At 42.0% G+C, this 21,467-nt stretch overlaps 1 protein-coding gene across 1 annotated transcript in view; it reads right to left on the minus strand.

Moving 5' to 3' along the window:
* Positions 1-21,467, minus strand: part of itfg1 (integrin alpha FG-GAP repeat containing 1) — a 301,098-nt gene that overhangs the window by 207,410 nt on the left and 72,221 nt on the right. The window contains exon 9 of the mRNA XM_054732563.2: positions 11,903-11,997. Coding sequence (XP_054588538.2) covers positions 11,903-11,997 — 95 coding nt within the window. The remainder of the gene's footprint in view (positions 1-11,902; positions 11,998-21,467) is intronic.

Raw genomic sequence — 21,467 nt, forward strand, 5'->3', positions numbered from 1 at the left:
ATATCATTTAGTAAACTAATTAGTACATAAATAAACAATGAATAAGTAAATAAATGTATTATTTAGTGTGGGATTGCTCCATTAACGGCTCTCGGTCGTGGGGAGGGTTCTAAAGTTGTCTTTCAGACCATCTCCACACGCTACTAGGCAATGAACAAAGTGATGTACTCACGGTCGGTCAACGAGGCGGTTCGCTGTTGAAGAAGGTGACGACACATAATTTTTCTATATAAAGGATTTAAATACATCTACCTGCTCCTGATTCTAATAAAGCCCAAGTCACAATAGTCCAAAATTGATGTAAAAGCCGTGTAAAACGAGCTGTCGCCATCTTGTTTCTAGGATTGCAATGACTATAAATTTTGGTGGTACGATTATAGTCTGAGGGATAATCACAGTTTCATGATTACCACGATTATTTTACATGAATTAATTTCACATCTGGCTGTACAGTGGCGCAGTGGTTAGAGCTGTTGCCTTGCAGCAAGAACGTCCTGGGTTCGCTTCCCAGCCTGGGATCTGTCTGCATGGAGTTTGCATGTTCTCCCTGTGCATGCGTGGGTTCTCTCCGGGTGCTCCGGCTTCCTCCCACAGTCCAAAAACATGACTGTTAGGTTGATTGGTCTGTCTAAATTGCCCTTAGGTGTGTGTGTGATTGTTTGTCCTGTGTGTCTCTGTGTTGCCCTGCGATGGACTGGCACTCTGTCCAGGGTGTACCCTGCCTGATTGCCCATTGACTGTTGCAGATAGGCACCAGCTGCTGCGGTCCCTCCTGACTGACTCCCCCTCATCTTCAAGCTGCTGAAACACCTCCAGGGCTTCATTCACGTTGAAACTTCTTCTCATGGTTGCAGTTTAAAGAAATGAATCCTGATCTGGGTCTCATATATGTACTTTTACTCAATTGGTGCACCTGTGTAAACTGACCCTAACTGTATGTAAACAAAACTCGGCTCTGCAGGAATTTGTTTTGCAAAACAAATGTACGCCTTTGAAGTTTTTCAGCCTTCTTCTTAGCTTTCATCCATGCAAATGCTTTGTACTTACTGAAATAACAATTTGCAAAAGTTAAATTGTGAGTATCTGAAATTTATCAGAAAATCCTTAGATTTTTGATATATAGCATGCCTTTGATGAATATTCATGATGTCAACAGTGTGAGAACCTGTGCCCCCCCCACACACACAGATAAGAGGGTTACATGAGGAATTGATTCGGGAGGAGGGAAAAACAGGCATTTCATAGTTACTCTCCCACCAGGAGGGCAGCTTTGCTCTGCAAAAAACACCTCAAACAGATAAGCAACAGACTTCAGACACAACATAACATGATACTCCAATAGGAAGGCGCGGGGGGGTGGGGGGTGGGGGGTGGGGGGGCTGGGATCCTGTTTCCCCAGCGAGAGCAGCCATCTACGGCGCTCAGTCACTGTAGCCACAGGTGGGAGGGAGATCTTGGGAGGAGCGCAGAGCTCATTGACCCCTGCAGATTGATGACTTCGCCAGGCTGAAGTCCACCAATACGAAGGCGGGGGGGGGGGGGGGCTAGGTCGGGTTTTCACAGCATCTGTCTGCATTCATTCGTGGGGGTTTGTTGTTGTTGGCTACTCGAAGGCTGCTATGGCGTCAGATTCGGATAACAAGACTTTGTTTGGGTCAGGCTGAGATAATTGTCCTCTCTACCTTCAGTCTTTAAACTGATCATTCAAGTCCTTCAGTGAAGCCAATGTAGGTTTTTAAACTTGTACATACCATCCGGTGACCCTCTCCGAGATGACATCAATTTTGCACACTAATACAGCTATCGCAGCTAGAACATTGTCCAGCTTACGATTCACCTTGAGTAGCGTCCCAGTCTGTGAGGTCTCCACACAGAGGGTGCTTTCTGTGGGTGCGGGTCGCCCTTTAATAGCTCCCGTCTTCCCAAATTTCCAGAAAACCAGATATCCTCCCATTCCAATCAGAAGGAATCCAGTGATCATCAGGCCAAACATCTACACATCTTCGACGTCCTCAATGGACAGCTGGGAGAGGCATACGATCTTCCACTCCTTCCAGGAATCGAGCATATACCCCGCAGGGTGTGTCCCTTGCGGGCAAGTGGGAGCCCCCTGCTCCGTTCTCATTGTTGAAAACATCTTATCAATCGTGTTGAATGACCAACTTATCAAATACATTGTTAAAAAATAGGGTATTTCAGAAGAAATGCAGAGAAGCGCTCTGTGGGCAGACAGGACAAAGAGCCTTGGGAAAAAAAGATAAGGGAGCAAAAGGAGGAGCGTCTGTACTCTGCGAGTGCCAGAAGGAAAAAAAAAAAAAAAAGCTAATTTTGTACATTCAGCAAGGCTTATTTTTTGAAATAACACTGAAAAAGGCTGGTCTCACCATGGAGCTCCCAAGCTCCTGCAAGAACAGCCTTCGGCGGATGTGTGAGAACATCTCCAAATAACACACAAACCATTTTTTTTTTTTGCAAAATATGTATTATAATGGGCAGTCAGAGGTAAAGAAATACAGCTAAATCATTCAGTTTAAATGCTGGGTCAGCCATTGCCCTGCTATATATGGAGAAAGTACGCCATGTAGTGAAAAACGGTACAAACTGCTTCTTACATTTGTGATGAGACTGTAAACATGGGCACAATCATGATCTTTTTTATTATGCCAATATTTATGCTAATTAAAAATATATGATTTACATGAAAGTCAATGGCACAAAAAATGCTGAAATATGCTTAACTGTACAAAATGATTTCCACGTTTAATAAAGTAGGTTGAATATTTAAAAAAAATTGTAATTCCTTCCAAAATACACATCCTCCATAAAAATTAGATAAATTGCATTAACATAGCCAAAGTTATTCACAAAAATACACGTGTCAGCACAAAAAAAATGCTCTAATGTGAGGTAAGGGTTAAATTGTCTGGTACATGATAGTAATCTGTACAATATTGTGATGTTAGCATATGAGTTTAAGCTAACATCGTTAACTCACTTGCTGCTGCCCCGCTGCTTCTCCTCAAATCGCTTCTCCCTCTGGCTCGTCTCTGCTCTCTGGGGCGTGCAGCAAACTCATAACTTTATGGTTCTGGTCCATCATGAGTATAATTGTAAACATTTAAAGGGTCCTCTGTGTCAGAGCTGCATTATAATCCATATTTTTCACTGGATTAAGCTAGCAGGACTCCCTCAGCTGACGTCACTTGGTTTGGCAAAAAAAAATTCTCACAAAAATGACTCTAAAAGCCTAAATAATTTATGTGTGTGTAAAAAAATGTTTAACATGAGTTTCTATTATGTTTCTCTAAACATTGGTTCATGGGAGCCTCTAACCTGCAATTTGCTCTTTAAGCATTATTTAACCATAATTGATCATTACTGAATGAATTTTGGACCCTTAGGTTCACTAATAGACATTAGTTAACTGCTTAATAATGCATTAAATATTATGTTTAGTAATGCTAAGTAATGCATGAAATCAGTTGTTAACACTTCAGTTAGTGGTTTATTAATCCTTAATAATGCAATGTTTATAAAAGGACCCTTATTGTAAAGTGTTACCAAAGGTTTATAATCAGGTTTACTCACACCAACCATGGTATATCTGTAGAAAAAGGCAGCTGGACTCAGAGCAAGAGATGGAGTGGAACCATATGTCTTTCTGGTGGATGGACCAGGTGGGGACCCTGCTACCTGCTGTTAGGGCCACCGATTTGACCAGTGAAACACCAGCTTACTGGGAGGACTGGAAGGAAGCCGTCTGGATCACACTGGCTGTCCCATAACTGTCTGGGCAGCTAGCTCTCTTTCATGGCCAAAGTCTGTACGTTTATTATATGTTCAAATAGGACAGTTTACAGATATGCGCATAAATAAAAACATAAAGCTACATTTAAAATAAAAATTAGTTCTCCACAGAGAAATGTATGGTTTTTCATGTGAATGACAAGAATGAGCATTAGGAGGTGTGGAACTGCAGCATTAGGATTGGTTGGTAGTTGAATTTCTGTTGTCTTTTTCATAATAGACAATGATCAACAGCATGCTCTGCTCAGCATATGTCCCTCACTGTTGATTCTTCACATTCTGCCAAACCAGCTCTGACCTGCTGAGGAATGGACTCTACCAGACTTCTCAAGGTGCCCTTGGTAACTTGGCACCAGGACTACAGGTCATTTAAGTTCACTGAGATGTCAGTAGTGAGCACACATGAAAGACAGAACCATAACTTTATCTATCTGGTTAAATGATGGTATCCAGTTATTCACATAATCATTAATATCAGTGATCCCCAAAGCCAGCACCTTCCTAGGTGGTGACACACGTATTTGAAGAGTTGGTGAGGGTTTGACAATGTGAGCCACCGTACCTCTCTGCTGTCACTGAGATTTTGAACAGGTAAAGAAAATCTCAGTGACAAAATCCCTCTCAAATAGTTGCAGAGTTTGTGCCGCCATCGGGATCCATCCTCAATTTAATCTGTGAGTCAGAGTGAGAGACGTGAGCTAGCATTGGGAACATGGGCATAACTGGGAGGCTTTGGCGATCAAAGGTACTGAACTTCGTGTTTCCCCTCACTGACATTTCTTTCAAGGTAAGCTGTAAAATTTTTAAAGGTTTGTCAGTAAACTATTGGTTCTTTTTCACCAATCGGACCTGAAAACACAAACCTTTCCCTTCTACAAAGGTTCAAAGACAATACATTGGCTACATATTCACATAATTCACAACATAAATACCAATTAGTATTTCTATAGCTACAATGTGATTTCTTAGTAAAAATTCTATTTAGTTTATTATATCATTTTGTAATGTTTTTATACTTGACAACAACTCTCAGATCCGATGCTACATGTAAAAACCAGTAGATTACTTGTAATGTATCCCAAGGTAATCAATCGTGAATGACTTTATCTTTGGCCAAACTGTTTGTAAGAGCCAACAATAGCAAACACAAGAGAACATCAAAAGATTCCAGAGGCTCATCACTCCTTCATAGTTTCCTTTGACACAGAGCCAGGGGAAGCGGCCTGTGAAGAAGAAGAAGAAGAAGAAGAAGAAGAAGAAGAAGAAGAAGAAGAAGAAGAAGAAGAAGAAGAAGAAGAAGAAGAAGAAGAAGAAGAAGAAGAAGAAGAAGAAGAAGAAGAAGAAGAAGAAGAAGAAGAAGAAGAAGAAGAAGAAGAAGAAGAAGAAGAAGGAGGAGTGTGTGTGTGTGTGTGTGTGTGTGTGTGTGTGTGTGTGTGTGAATTCTTTACTTACAGCTTTTGCTCAGCTGAGGATCCTAGCAACTGACTAAAGCCTGATTCATGCTTCTCCGTCTGCGTCAGTGCGGAGACACGCAACACCATTATCCGTCTTTGCCTAGGGCTCCGGCAGGCACGCAAGTACGTACGGAGTCGAGCCCACTTTTTTAAACATCCGTCGAATGAGACGGATTATGCAAGCTTGTGATTGGTCAGGATGCTGCTGTTGTTTACAGCGCCGCCATTGCAAAGAGAGCCGAGGATAACTAGCGGCAGACATGAAGAAGCTTGAATACCTCGCAAAAAAACTCTAAAAACATGAACATTTAATTCCCCCGTGACTGGAGGAGTGAAAAGATGCGCAGCAAGCGTTTTATTTGTGGACGGAAATGACAGGAAACGTGGGTTTAGAGGTGGGGAGCGCATGAAGAGGTGGGAGAATGAGAAACAAATATGTCTGTGTTAAGTCTCTTATATACACAAAACATGATATAAACACATGATCTTGGACCGATACATGACAGGATACCACAGAACAGCGCTACGCCCTCTGTTGTCCTGCCGGGCAATTGCTTTGCAACACTCTCCAGGAGACAGAGAAGTATGAGAGCAAAATGCTTCCGTCAATCCGTGCGTGTCTGTCCCTTGCGGAGCTGATGGAGAAGCATGAACCAGGCTTTAGAGATTTTCACCAGAATAAAAAGTACACTACGGAAATTTGTGATAGCCTTAATATCTAAAATCAATTTGAGGATTATTAGTTCAAATTAGTCACAAATAATTAATCCAAGCACTGACAAGCTTTGACCTTTCCACGTATACACTTTGGTCTGGGAAGTCTACCTGTTAATCTGACTAAGTTTTCTCTGACCCTGTCTGTAGGAACAAGCAACCTGTCTACTAGTGGCAGTTTGTTATAAAGTTGTGAGAGAGAATGACCCCGCTGTGTGCAATACTAGCCCATTGTGTTACAAAGAATTTGAGATAAAAAAGGAAAGACCACAGTGGTTAAAAATGGCATCAGTGTCTAGAAAGACCAAGATTGAAGCAGGGAGGCTGGTGGAAGCCCCCTGCAGACCCCTCTAATACTGCCAACCAAAGGCCTGCAGCTGCAGAAGATGGAGACTGAGCTGTGAAATGAATCTGTTGCTGTTTGGAGACAAACTACGGACACACACTAGTTTATTTTAAGCAGACTTCCCATGCAAACCTAAAACATTTCGCCAGGTACTGGCCCATTTATGGAAACCTACATTTTCTCACTTATTATCCCTCCTGTCTACTTCCTCCACACTTATATCTGAGATTGGATGTTTCCCTAACAGAGATTATAATGGAAAGGGGGTTTCACGTTTTCTTTTTTTTTTTTTTTTGTTAGGCAGTGTCAAGACTTCTCCTCTTTTCCTAAATGTTCTTCTCTTGTTTTTTTATATCCACATCTCTTGTTTTAATTCAATTCAATTCAATTCAAGTTTATTTATATAGCGCCAAATCACGACAAGTCGTCTCAAGGCACTTCACATAATTTTAGTTAACCTGTGTTTTACTATCTCGACTCAACACTCACCTTCCCTTCATTGGAGCCATAAATGATCCAAAACCAGAATCTAAAAATGTGCAGGTAGCTGGTTTCTTTATTAATTATAGCTGGAGAAACCATGGTGATCAGTAGAGAAGGTATGTGCACTGATATAGTTCAGGGATTACATCGGTGCTGATATAATCTGATCCATTAAAGTTCTGCAAACAGGTTCGTCTTTTTAGTCATTTATTTAAAAAAAACGCAGATTTTTTCATGTGTATTTATGTTTGTGTGTGAAGAACAGACTGAAAGACCACTGCTTACGAAGAGAACTGCTGGTTGTGAAGTCCAACAAACTACCACCGCTCATCACCTTCCTCGTGCAGACCCAGAGCAGAGAAAACGAAAGGTTAATTCATGTTTTTTAATTCAAATGGTTGAAAATGCTTTCTGCTGCTCACTGCTGAGGTACTGAGAGAGCGTTAAAAGCATCTGCTGTGTGGCAGGTTTTGTTAGATAATTTTCTATTGAAAATGTTTTGCACTAGACCTGTTCTTGTGTATCGTTTCTTGGTTGCAAATTTAGTTTTATGAAAACGCAGCATGGATAAATATGTTTTGAACCTTTGTTGAAATTTTTGCAGCTAAGTTTGTCGATCTTTTTCTTGTTTGTGGCCAGGTAAGACATATGTGTTGTTAATTTACCTGATCCTTTAATCTGTGATTCACGTGTTTAAGATGTGTTCAAGTCACGGAAACACGAAGAACAGTCCGACAGTTTCAGCTTTAGGTCTTCCTTCTGCTTGCACGGTGAGCTGAATTTGCACGGACGTTCACAAGAACACTGACTTGTTTCTAACACGTTCCAAACTGAAGGACCGAAGGAAAGGTGTGCACTTACCTTTTTTTATTTAATGAGGGATATCTCTTACAACAGTTTACATCATCACTTGTTTCTACAATGCTTCTGGCTTCTGCTGATACTGTCTGGAGGTACAATAAAGCACGTGTTTACATTCACCCCCGCCCTTCACTACAAATGTCTTTTAGCCACTTCTAGCTATGATCAGATCTCTTTACATTTCTCCTTTATTGCCTTTTTCTGGGTTATACACTTAGCCTTCAGCCAATTTAAAGAGCCTGTGGTTTTACACTGTTTCCAAAAAGACTAAAGAGTCACACAGTTTATAAACCAGGTGCATCACAACATACCGTATTTGGTGTTATTTGTTGTCTGAATGGCTTAAATGAGTCTAAACAAGAAAGAATGACATCACTTGCATTTTCAGCTACATTTTTCAATACAGCAACCCACCAACAAAGGCAGTCAGAGAGCCTCAATAAAGCCTGTTTTATCAAACGCTAGCTCCAGTTAGCGGTTTTTATTTTCATTTCAACGCAAAATCAAGTATGTAAGCTCCCAGTTCCATTTGAATGCTGGGATGTAACAGGGAGAGAAACTGGTTTCCACCCACTCGTCCCTTTTTGCCTGCCTCTTTGTTTGACAGTAATGACTGTCTCTCAAACGCACAGCAACACAAAAACAACAACGTGTGTTTACTTCATCTATCAGTGTCCTCTCCTCCTATCACTTGTTCCTTCAATCACTCCCATTTCTAGCTGACAGGCAAACAGAAGGACGTCCACAGAGAGCACGCATCTGCACATTTCTAGATGTATGTCTTTTATGTGTGTGTGTGTGTGTGTGTGTGTGTGTGTGTGTGTGTGTGTGTGTGTGTGTGTGTGTGTGCGTGTGCGTGTGTGCGTGTGTGTGTGTGTTTCAAAGGGGTGTGGACATGCAGATAAACCTGTAATATTTCTGTTGGACTGGGGAAACACACAAGGAGGCTGGTTTTCTCGTGTCAGAGGAAAGAAGAAAGAGGGGAGCCTTCAGCCAACGGAGCAGAAACAGAAACGAATCACACAAATGTTACGTAGGGGGTGATGGTGATGATCATGTGTGTGTTTGTGTGAGCGTAACTGTGTGTGAACAGACCCGTGCATATGCACAGGATTGCATGAATGATGAGGGAAACTGTGTATCTGTGTGTGTGTTTCTGTCACATCACAAACAAAGTGACAAGAGCTGGATCCACAACATCTTTCTAATCAGAAAAGGTCTCCTGCAGGGAGCCAAATGGCTGATGCCTTCCTGAAATAGGTAGTTTAAGGGAGAACAGTGCGTTGCGTTGCAGGGAAATAACTGCTGCTGTGTGAACGCTAAACAGCTCACATGGTAAAACGGTACAAACTAACTATTCTACAAACACAGAGCAGAGATCTGAAGAAGCAACAGGAAGCTGTTGGTGAAACGGGCAGATGGGTTGTTGGGTCTACGTGTGTGGCCTGTACACCTGTAGGCCATTAGCTCTTCCATACTGCTGAAAAGGTCTCTGTCACCTGAGAATATTTGTTTTCATTGTTACACCTAAATGCTTCAGAGAAGCAAACACTGCTGTTATATGAGGCAAAGAAAACCTGGGAAAAATATGTTTTAAAAGGATTTCATTCAACAGTATAAAGCTTTCCAAACCAATGTGGTTCTATGTGACAAAGTCATAAAAGCCTCTTTTATAAGACAGACCATTGCGCCATTACAGAGTGATACATCCAAATTTGTGGGTCTGGTAAATACGGCAAGGAGCAAAGGGGAAAGGTGATAAAACTCGATTCTGATGCGCTTAGCCTCGTAGTAATATTGCCGCATGAGCCCCTTGCCTCTGGCGGATAAACGCGCATCAGCCCCGCTCGTCCCTTTGGAGCGACTGTGGGAGGCCCCCCCGCAAAAGAGGGTGGTCGCATTAGTGACAAACACTGCGCGCCGAGTGCCGGCCGGAAGGGATATAAACACAGATAAACATGGCCTCTCACTAGTATCTGTCAACAACCTACAACATGGCAAACTGGACGGACGCGGAGAGCATGGAGCTTTTGGCCGTGCGAGCGGACGAACAGATAAGTCGCCTTTTTACGGGGACGGTGAGAGACAGCCAGCTGTTCGACAGAGTTGTGAAAACACTGGCTGAGCGGGACGTCAAACGGGACAAAAAGGAGGTCTTCTTGATGCCACGGATATGTGATGATTTAGCTTGTTTCTTTATTTTACTCCAGAATAAGAGATTAAATTATTACAAAAGCAGTTCAATGTAGTTAAATTAGTCATTCAAATGATTCTAACATGCTGCAGTGTGTGTGTGTGTGTGTGTGTGTGTGTGTGTGTGTGTGTGTGTGTGTGTGTGTGTGTGTTACACATATAGGACTGCATGAGACAGTATGGTTTCATCAAATCCATGCATGCTATATCTTGGCTGCAGTAATGGCTCATGAAACTTCTATTTCATAAATAATGACGTCTCTGCAGTATCGATGATAATGTTTTATCTTATCTTTGGTCTGGGAGGTGTAACTTATCATGATACAAGCCTTTTAAAACATGTTAAAGTGTTACAAGAGGAGATAAATGCATGAATTTAAAGTTCATGTTTGGAGACCAACCTTCACAGTTTGGAGGCTCACGCTGGTGAGGAGACACCATTAGTTCTAGTAACACCTGGGCTCCCAAGGCCTGTTCTGACAGGATGGACGTTACGGGACCCTTAAGGATTCCAGTTGGACGATTGGAGGATTATTTAGGAGGATTGGAATGAACAAACTGGTTTCAGTGGTGAAGGGTTAAATGAGTGAGTGAACATTGTAATGTGGGGTAGGTGCACATACGCTTCTTTGCTTCAGCCTACTGCATTTGAGCATTGTTGTTGTAATGTTGTGAAATTTGAAAGAATACAACAAATGTAACTGCTCAATGAATGTGCTAAATAAATAGCCCACTACCAAGGATGAACTCTGCTAACTTTAAAAATCAGCTGCTCTAAATAAGCATGAAGGTCAGAGAGGAGCTCTAGGATGGACATGGATAAAGGAACTGTAATGTAGAGGTAAAGTAGGGCAGGGCCAACGTTAGCAGCTGTCATACGGTCCATCTGACGTTTGACTTTCATTTAGCTTGTTATGTGACAGGTTAGAGCACAGTCTCATGTTAGAGTTTTGTCATGAGAACATTGAGATACCTCACATGCTGATGGCATCTAAAAATTAACTTTTTTTTTCAAAATAAAGAATAATTTTAATCACAGCTGAAGCGTACAATCTTAGAAAAACCTCGTCCAATCAATGTGCACGTCCTGTTCTCACTGACTGGATAGAAATCGCTCCATCAAACTGTGTGTGTGTGTGTGTGTGTGTGTGTGTGTGTGTGTGTGTGTGTGTGCGCGCGCACACACGAGCGTGTTGTAAACTGGTGTTGTGATTTTGCATTGATGTAGCCATCTTTATGCCGACAAAAATGTAACTAAGTAACTTTTACTTTGAGTACATTTTATTTACGATACTTTTTACTCTTACTTGAGTAAAAATTTAGGCAAGTACTTTTACTTGTACTTGAGTAAAAAATTATCAATGTATTGGTCCTCGTAATGAAGTAGGAAATTTTAGTAATCTTTCCACCTCTGTCTGACGCTGAATGTGCGACCCTGTACGTCACATGCGTCCCTTTATCCCATCTTGGTTGGAGAGGTGGCCGATGGCAGTTTATTCTAGCTTCAGCTTTGCTACTATAAATGCCAAAATCCTCCCCAGGGATCCGCGGCAAATCCCGTTTTGCAAACGCTATGGTCCTGTAATAACAGCTTAATTAATAACTGGTAGTAACACTTGGCAGCAACTGTGCTCAAGTGTCAGTAATAACTGGTAGTGAGTCCCTCACACCACTGTGGTCCACATTTGCACCGAATAAGAGGACTTCCAGGGGTTAAGGTCCTGACGCAGCAAAGCAGACCCCGATCACGACACTACCACACCCTGCTTGACTCTTGGTTATTAGTTTTATTCCTGGCGGAACAAATTTTGCCGCGTCAGTCCACAGAATGAGTTTAACATTTTCAGGGATCATCTAGATGTTTTTGGAAAACGTGAGCTGGTCTTTCTGGTCACCAGAGATTTTGGTCTTGAATTTCTACCTTTACTGCAGACACAGCAATGCAACACCGAAGTGGGAGATTAAACAAAATCCGCTTGTGTTTTGTTTGTTGTTTTGTTTGTTTAACCTTTATTTAACGATAGAGAAATAGCAAGGTGTGTACCTGTTCTGAGCCCGGCTTGGCCAGGTAGATGGCACTGGTTTTACAGGATTCTTCTGAACACACGGGGAGGAGGTGGTCCTGATAGCCATCACCATCTGCCAGAAAGAAACACAGACCGTTAAATCAACAATAGGGCTGCAACAACGAATCGATAAATTCGATGAAAATCGATTACTAAAAGCGTTGGCAACGAATTGCGTCATCGATTCGTTGTGTCGCACAACTATTCCAAAAACTTTTGCAGTTGCCCAGGGCATCATCGCAAGGAGGATGGCATTCATTTACTTTTGTTTTATTTGGTATTTTTTCAGTAATTTTTGGAAATAGTGATTAATTTTGATTAATTCACAGCCTATGTTTAATTACATTTAAAAATTAGTTGTTTGACATCCCCAATTATAATAAATGTCTACAGATGAGATCAAACAAAACAGATGAGAATTGCCCTTAAAGAGCAAGTCACCCCCAAATAAACTTTTTTTTTGCTGATAAACTAAATAAACGAGTGTCTAATCGTGCTGCAGACACGTGTCATCAATAATTTGGCACTTCAGTGCATCTTAGTTAAAATTTAAATATTCTGCCTAAAACTGGCAGTGTTGTGCCGTTGTCAGGTAAAAACTCTGCACTGTATTTTAATTAAAATCTGCCACCGCTATTGGCTAAGAAGTATGCTATGATGTAAACTGGTACATTATGATGTCACAATGCTGTCGTGAGCCTGAGTGTGTGTGTATTTGTTAGCGGCTCCGCCCTCTCGGTCTGCCAGGCAACAGCATGTGTTGCATTTTTCAAACATGAAGTGGGAGTGGAGTTAGACTCTGGTAGGGGTTGACTTGCTCTTTAAGCTGTTTAACTTGGACCAAGCATTTTAGTTCACAGATAGGTGTAGCTTAGGGTCTCTGTCTATACACCTTATAAGACAATTTAGATGATGGCATGTTGTTTTTCTGCTATTGAACTGTTTTCTAATAATGTGTTTAATAAAGTGAAGGAAGGAGAGAAATAACGTTTCCCTAGCAGTTTTTAAAAATTTCCCCATGTAATTCGATTAATCGATTAATCGTGTTGAGACCCCATCCGATTCATCGATTATCCAAATAATCGTTTGTTGCAGCCCTAATCAACAAGCAACAATGTCTGATACAAACAAAAGGCTTTGTTTTCTAAAATGATCTCATTTTAATATTTTCGCTCCATCTCAAAGCTGACTCTGAGAGCAGCACCGAGTCTCGCAGAAGAGGGAATCGTTGCTGTTGTGTCCAAACTGTTTGTTTATCACAAGCAAACACAAATCCAAGGTGTACTTGTCGGTCTGATGTCTTTTTTTTAAATGACACTTAACTTGATCTAAGATGTGTCAGCTCTCTTTGGGATAAATATTTCATTATTTTTCATACTCTTAGGATACACCAAACAGGCTCCTGCGTGTCCTAAATTCAGCAGGCCACATTCAGCTTTAGAAAGTACACCAGTTCCTTATTAGTGATTCTGATGGAATAATACATCACTTTTTATGCATTTAAATGGGTAGAAACACAAACCTTCACAATCCAGGAGTATGGTTTGATTTATTTTTCATGCATTGAGGTCAGAAAGAAAACAAATCAACATGAGAGTTTTAGCTGCCGAGAGGATCCAGACTTCCATCAGGAAGAAAACACTAACATATTCTCAGAAGCAATCAGGATTAGTTTAACATTCACTAGTGTTACTAGTGAGTAGGGGATCGTTACCCCCTATGGGGTCCTAAAAACCTACTATTGGCTCTAAGCCAGCCTTTCCACTGGACACATAAGTGGCGTGTAACGTAATAAAGACGTTTCAGACGCAACCCAGCATCAAAAGCGTTTCACGTAGCAGATCGCATCAGGTCACTAAATCTCCCGAGAACTGCAACACCAGATGTGATTTCAGCACTTAACACAATAAAAAAACAAGGGAGAAAGATGGCAGCATGTTCCAAAAAAGTCTGTGGTTTACTTTCTGTACTGCTTACCTTGAATATGGAGGTCTCAGTTAATGGCAAACTTGTTTTTACTAGTGTGATAGGGTGAGTTTCCTGTCACTGCATCCCGACTGATCACGTGCCCTGGCTACTTGGCCATGGGGAAGTCCCTTTGGCTGACTGGATAGCAGGCGTGACTCACCCGGGCGTCTGGGGGTCGAATCCCATCCGGGACCTCTTTTCTTCACCTTTCCACACTAGTTAAGCAACTGGAAATCTGCATTTGACTTTCATTTTGAAAGTTTCTGGATGTTTTACTTCCTGTCTTGCTTAATCTGAACTCAAGTACAAACTAGAGTAAGCCTGAGCAACTACTTTATGAACCTCATTTTATTGTGGCTCTTACTTCCTACATGCCCTTCATTGTTCTTCAACCTCCAGCACCCATATAGGGATCCTTCTACTTCCGCACCATGGGTGAAAAACGCTATTTTCTAATCTGCTTTGTCTTAGGCCCTGGATCACACATATGTTGAACTGAAATTTAAATGAAAAGTCATGATGGCGTTTCGACCACGCCAGTCATGTACTTTGAGATTTATCAGCTTGTAAAAGTTCGTAATTAGCATGACTACACACCAGAAATCGGCACGTCGCATGTGTGACGTCACCACATAATCTTCCTTTCCCCAAAATAGCTGCTACTTAAGGTTGGTTTATGCTTGACGCGTCCGCGAGGTCCGCACGGCTCCGCGCGGAAAATTTGCGTCATTTTGCGTCATTTTAACAACCACGCCCCTCCGCCGCGCCTCCGCACGGCCCAGAATTTCCGCAACGCGCACCTCGGAAAATTTCTAACCACGCGGACGGACGCGGAAAAACATGGCGCACCGGCAAGAACTAGTACGGCAGAGGTTCGTAAATACAGACATTTGTATGATTCAGCTCTCAGAGATCACCGTGATCAACATGTTGTTAATAATTCTTGGAGAGAAATAGCTCGCACTGTCGGAGAAGACGAGAACGCTGTTAAAAATGCTGAAATGCCATGTTGTAAACAGTCATTCTACTTCTACTATGGTGTAGTGTTGGGTGCATGCTGTAGAGCTCCATGATGCCCCCTACAGTTTGGGAGAATATTGGCTCACCGCAGAGACGAGCCGCATGAACCATAAACGCTGCGAGTCGTGAAGCGTGTTCCATCCGCGAGCCGCATCACCGTGCGGAAAGTGAATGCGTCAAGCATAAACCAAGCTTTACCAGATGACCAGATCTATGATGGTTCTTCCCTCCTATGGGAAGTTTGCTGAACTTACAGCCCTTTTCCCTCAGTTTTCTCTGTGTCTGGTTCGATGACGCCACTTTCATGATGCGTATTTGTAGTCCTGGACGTATTTTCAAACAAAATCTAAAATAACGCTTCCCCTTGTTCGAAAACAAGTACGTTCTTGGGATTAAAATGTGTCTTTAAAATTCACAGACATCATTTGTGAAATCCACGGCACATAGCAAGCGGAATTAGAAAATAGCATTTTTAGCCCCATTGACTTGCATTTCGTTCTTCCGGGGACCCGTGGTCCGGAAGCAGGTGGGCGTGACTTAGGCTACTTATATCCCTACATGTCCTACAACTACGGCAAGTCACAATGATAACAGACACCAGCAAAACAGTTCCCTTCACACACGGGCGACATATCAAGTGTGCACGCATGTATAGTGAGCAATCATACAGTCACACATGAATAAAGGGTCATGAATTACTGAATATACAGTAATACAGTCTGAGCTGGAGCTGAATACAACAAAAACAATGTGTGCAGTGTCCAGCCAGCTTTAGTGTACAAATCTGTCAGGAAACATATGGGTGATGTATTCTATCAAGGAATAATAGGGTTTTAAATACACCAGAAAACATGTTCAGGTGGAGTTTCAGCGCTAAATTCCATCTACACGAATGATACGAGTAAGAAAATACCTTGACCATTTTTTATGGTTTTAATTCCATGAAATAGTTTAAATGAACTGGTGGGTTTCTTGAGAGTCATTGCTTTTCATATTCATAATCCAGAATGTCACTTAAAGTGAAGCAAGAATGAGGCCAGTGTCAAAAGTTGTAACATAAAACAAGTCTGAGACGCATGAACTCTTCAGCAAAAGAGCCCAGACAAAACACGAACCATGTGACTAACCACTGGCTTTCCATTAGGTAAAGATTTTAGTCCTAATATATCAACAAATTAACAGGCTTGTTTGATAAAATTAAGTTATGTCTCATGTTTTAGGACCCTGGAATCCAATACTGCCGTGACTGCGTTTCCTCATTGCTGTTAGCCACAATCATTTGTGAAAACTATCTTTAAACATGCTGCAGGTTAGAGGCACTTCCTTGCACGATAAATCCAAATCTGCGTCTACATGGTAAGAGCCACACTCCCTAACAGATGTTGTGCCGTGTGGAAGGGCAAAGCCGAATGATGATGATGATGATGATGATGATGATGAATGACAGTGCAAAGATGGGAAGGAGGAGGAACTGAATGTGGCTGTCAGGGGCAACTGAGCGAGAGACGAGGCAGATGGAAAAAAAGACAGATAATTAAAAGCTGCGAAGCTAATAGCTCTAAATTTAAAGTCTGCATCATGTTTTCATTAAAACTGTACTTTTTTATAAAACATGCAAACATGTTAGATTTCCAGCTTTAAACTGATAATAAAAAGTTATAAAAACATGAGAAAAAGAGGTTGGAAGAATAAACACACTGCCTGGCCAAAAAAAAAAAAAAAAAAAAAAAAGGTCACACACACACACACTAATATTTCATTGGACCACCTTTAGCTTTGATTATGGCACACATTCGCTGTGGCATTGTTTCGGTAAGCTTCTGCAAAGTCACCAGATTTATTACCATCCAGTGTTGCATTAATGTCTCACCAACATCTTGCATTGATGATGGTAGAGTCTAACCGCTGCACAAAGTCTTCTCCAGCAGATCCCAATGATCCCCAGTGGGGTTAAGGTCTAGACTCTGTGGCCTATTTGCTTATCAAGGTGGCGACATTTTTTTGACCAGGCAGTGTATGTTAGATATGACGGTGGTTTACTTTTACCATTTCCTCCTGAATTAGAAAAATGTACGTTTAAAATTTAGGTCACATTTTAGAAGGCTACAGTAGTGCTGTACATATCTAACCAAGCTGTCAACAAATCAGTTTTCTCCTCTGTCCTTCAAGGCAAGTGCTGTAATTAGTCACATTAATGTTTGTGCAAAGCAAGTACATACTGTGGACTTGGGCGATGGTGTTGGTGGAGGCAGAGATGTGAGAGGAATAAGGCAGACATAGCTGGAGACACAATGAGTAGTAATTTAGTCCTAGAGGGGTTATCTTGTATCCATCTCTGATCACACACACACACGCACGCGCACGCACGCACGCACGCACGCACGCACACACGCACACGCACACACACACACACACACACACACACACACACACACACACACACACACACACACACACACACCTCCAATCCACTCCACATCCTCTGGTGTTTTTATGTTCTCCTTCACCCGTCCTCTCTCAGTTACTGCCTTTCCTAGAGCAGTTCACCTTTTGTCTTCCATCTTCTCTCCCTCCATCTATTGCGCTGAGTATCAAAGTTCCATTCTTTTCCCTTCATCATCCACCCTTATTTTCTCCCTCCCCCCTGATTTTCCTGTCTCCCTCCCACAGGGAGCGTGAGGTGCTATTGGTACGAGTTAAAACGGCGAAGATGTTGTGGACAAGAGAGGTCTGACAAGAATAAGTTAAGGAGAAAGATGACAAACAGAAGAAAACTATCAAAAAAAAAAAAAAGTGAAGACACAAACCTGGAGACAGGAAGGGGACATAAGCAGACAGTAAAATCAGTTAAATGTTACTCAAAATACTCCAGATTTACTGAGAGCACACTTGGTCGGAGGCAGCATGACGGTTCAGTAATTTTACGGTCATTGGACATCTGACAATGTGCTAAAAACTAACAAAGCCTCAGGATCTAACAAGTGAAGCTAATGTTAAATTATTGGAATCATCACTTCATCTGGACAGTAAGATACATTAGAGTCATAAACTCTGATTTACAGTTTTTATTTCAACAAAATGTTAGCCTCCCGCTCCACCACATCAAAAAGGTTCTGGACTGGACTGAGATCTGGTGACTGTGGAGGTCGTTGGAGACCAGTGAGTTCATGGTCATGTTCTGGAAAGCAGTTCGAGACGATCTGAGCTTTGTGACCTGGTGCATTCCTCTGATGGACGCAGCATCAGAAGATGGGTCCGTGTGGTCATAAAGGGATGGGCATGGTCAGCAACCATACTCAGGCTGTCAGGTACCAACAACACGTCACTTCCGTCAGAAAGAAAGAAAACAATCTTTTATAGAGCGCCTCTCAAGATAAAAGTCATGAGGCGCTTCACAAAAGCAAAAATTTAAAATATAAAAAAACATTCTAAAAAATTATTAAAAACATGCTGAAAAAGAGTGGAAAAAATTGTGACAAAAATGTAAGGAAGGGGAGAAAAAATGATGGGAAAGAGGGGGATAGCCACCCTCACCATGTCTACATGTCCCAGTACATGTTGGCATGTGATTGATTGGTTGATTAACAAAAAAAAAAAAGACTAGGTGAACAAACCTATTGTCAGAGTGAGTTTATTTGATTGTTTACATACGGAATGATAAAAGTTAATACAAAAGGAGATGCTGTTATGCTACTGTTAACTCAACTCAGCCCGTCTGAAGCAGCGCTGGTAAAAGTTGTTTTCACATCTGCAGCTTCGTCTCTCCATCTGTGCTCCATGATTGCAAAACATTGTCTCAGTTTTGACTTTACAAGTTAAAATAAAGCTAACAATAGCAATCATTCTTTCAAATTTTCATTTTATATTTTTTTAAAGTGCTAGTTAGTGTACAAATGACTTTGGGTGGGTTCTCTTACCCAACATTTCCAATTATAAATAATTAGTGCACAGCTGATTTTGGAAGAAGTATGCCCAATTTTTTTCTTCAGCAAAGGACATATTTGTGTCAGATGTTCTTTGCTATTTGCATCCAATTGTATATTAAAATATGCTAATTGACAACTAAAACTGGAAACTGTAGACCCAGGAGACTTTGGCTTTAGGACTGGTAGAAAGCATTCCCAAAACGGTGCTTGATTAGATAGATTTATAATTCCCACTGCTGAATTTTTATTCATTTAAAAGTCTGGAGGGATGTCTTTCACACGTGTGCGCCACTAAGTGATGATGCTTAGAAGACCGGCTATGATGTCACCAAGAAGAGTAGATCGTCACTACTTCATTTCTCCTAGAGTGAGAGATTGAGGTATAAAAGATAGTAAGAAAGCATGCCAGTTGGTAAACAAGACAGGACAAGACTTCCACTAAAATTATATCCAAAAAAGGAAATGCAGGGAAATCTAGTGAGAAGTGGTTGAGGGGAGAGTGAAGCAGACAGAAAAGAGGGGGAGTTTGGATGTAACATGATATAATAAGATGAGTGGAAAAAGAACGCCCGAGGGGAGAGCAGAGAGAACGAGGCTGTTAACATGCTGACTTACCTGCAAGCACACACACACACACACACACACACACACACACACACACACACACACACACACACACACAGCATGACAACAGCCTTTCAGATTTAAATATCACTTCCACACACGCTCTCATCAGGCTGCTTCCAAAAACATCGTTTCAGAGTGCGGTGCCGGTCACGACCCAGCCGCCTCGCTTTCTACCTGCACTGATGCCTGGTGACACACTCGGTTGTGGGACTTAGCTGTGCTTTACCTAATGATGAATTATGCATCGACCGCTGTCACTTTGAAAAATGCAATTACCCCAGTGATAAGACAGATGGTCACGTTTTGTCTGGCATATGCTGTGCATTTATTAAGAGTGTAGACAGACGTACGGACACACAAACACAGAGTGTGGATGGACTCATACCCATACAGAAGTATAGCATGGTTCAAGAATAATTAGTCTCTCCTACACTCACCTCCCTGGTAGGAGTGGTTACTATGCAACACTCCGTATGCTAAACTACCCTCTGGAAACACACCTGATTCACTCAACCCCGTCTTAGAGCCACATTACCACAGGTTTCTCCTTTGTCTTTCATTTCCATGTTGTGAATGCAGCAGCTTGGAAGGCTCACATGTCCCTTACAATTAAACCTCAAACATTGCATAATCTCTATTATGATATGCAGGTAGTGTAGCAGCACGTTATTGCCATGGTAATGTGGTGCACTAGTGCATAATAGGCACTGACATTGCTTGTCACTCTCGTTCATCACCTTAGAGCTGCAGATCAGTTTGTGTTCTTTGTTCTATGTAACATATCAGATGTGGTCCGTGGGGTCGCGAGGGTCGCGAGTAATGCTAAACTGGACCAGTATCTGCATCTGCAGGGCATTTTCTTGGCACCACTTGCATCCTGTGTCTGCTGCTGTTTGTATGATGAAGTTATCTCTGCTCTTATTTGACGCCGATTGTTTTTGCGGGCATGTTGTTGGTGCACAGATGTTGTTTGTTGTGATGATCTGCGTGAAACGAATAACAACTGCAGCTGTGGGTTATGAGCTCCCACATACTACAAAATAACAAAGGAAATACTCCAGCAGCTAAGCAGGAGTGCCACATATATGCTGCTGCACAGTAACATGTAAGAACAGCATCATTAAGAAGGCTCACCAGCGGTATGAACAGCACAGTTGTGAACCTGGTACATAGAAGAAGCCATACTGACCACCCACATCACTGCCTGGTACAGGAACTGCAAGCTGACAAAGAAGCATGAACTGCAGCAGCTGCTTAGGTCTGCACAAAAGACCATCAGATGCAGGTTTCCATCCATCTCTGTGTACTAGAACGATGCAGGGACAGGGCTCAGTGAATCACGAGTGACCCCTCCCACCATGCACACCTCTTCATTCGCTTTCCACCAGGCAGAACGCTTTACAGCCTGAGGGCATAGACCACCATACTAAACTGTGGTACCCTGCCTGCAATTCCACTTCCCTCCACAGATTATCATCAAACTGAACACTGCACATAAACATTAGTGCACAGGGCTGCAATTTAGCTCATAGCTACACTTTTTATTATATTTAAATTCTATTCATAGCCTATTATTTTACAATGTGCACCTTGAGAGAATGACAAAGTATCCTTGTGAAACGCCACACCAACAAAAATGCTGCTGCTCTACAGCTCGGATTAAGAAGAAAACATTTCCCAGACTTCAACCCAACAGCCACAAAAGCACGTTGTGACCATTCAACACATTCTCACACCCAAAGAGTCAAAAAATGACGCGTGTGACCAAGCGTCAAAATATGACGATTAGGGTGCCCCAGCGCATCAGGAGAGGACGCGCAGGGACACGTGTCACCGCGGGCGTCGGACACAGACGTTATTCCTCGAACCTCTAATGATTTAACCTTCCCCTCACTCCCATCCTAACCTTAACTCAGGAATTTTCAATTAAGCTTTGCATGCGCAAGCTGGTTAAGGTTAGAATGGGGGTGAGGGGAAGGTTAAGTAGTTCACAAGTCGGTCA

The sequence above is a fragment of the Nothobranchius furzeri genome, chromosome 9 (assembly GCF_043380555.1).
Source record: "Nothobranchius furzeri strain GRZ-AD chromosome 9, NfurGRZ-RIMD1, whole genome shotgun sequence".
In the NCBI taxonomy this organism is placed as follows: Eukaryota; Metazoa; Chordata; class Actinopteri; order Cyprinodontiformes; family Nothobranchiidae; genus Nothobranchius; species Nothobranchius furzeri.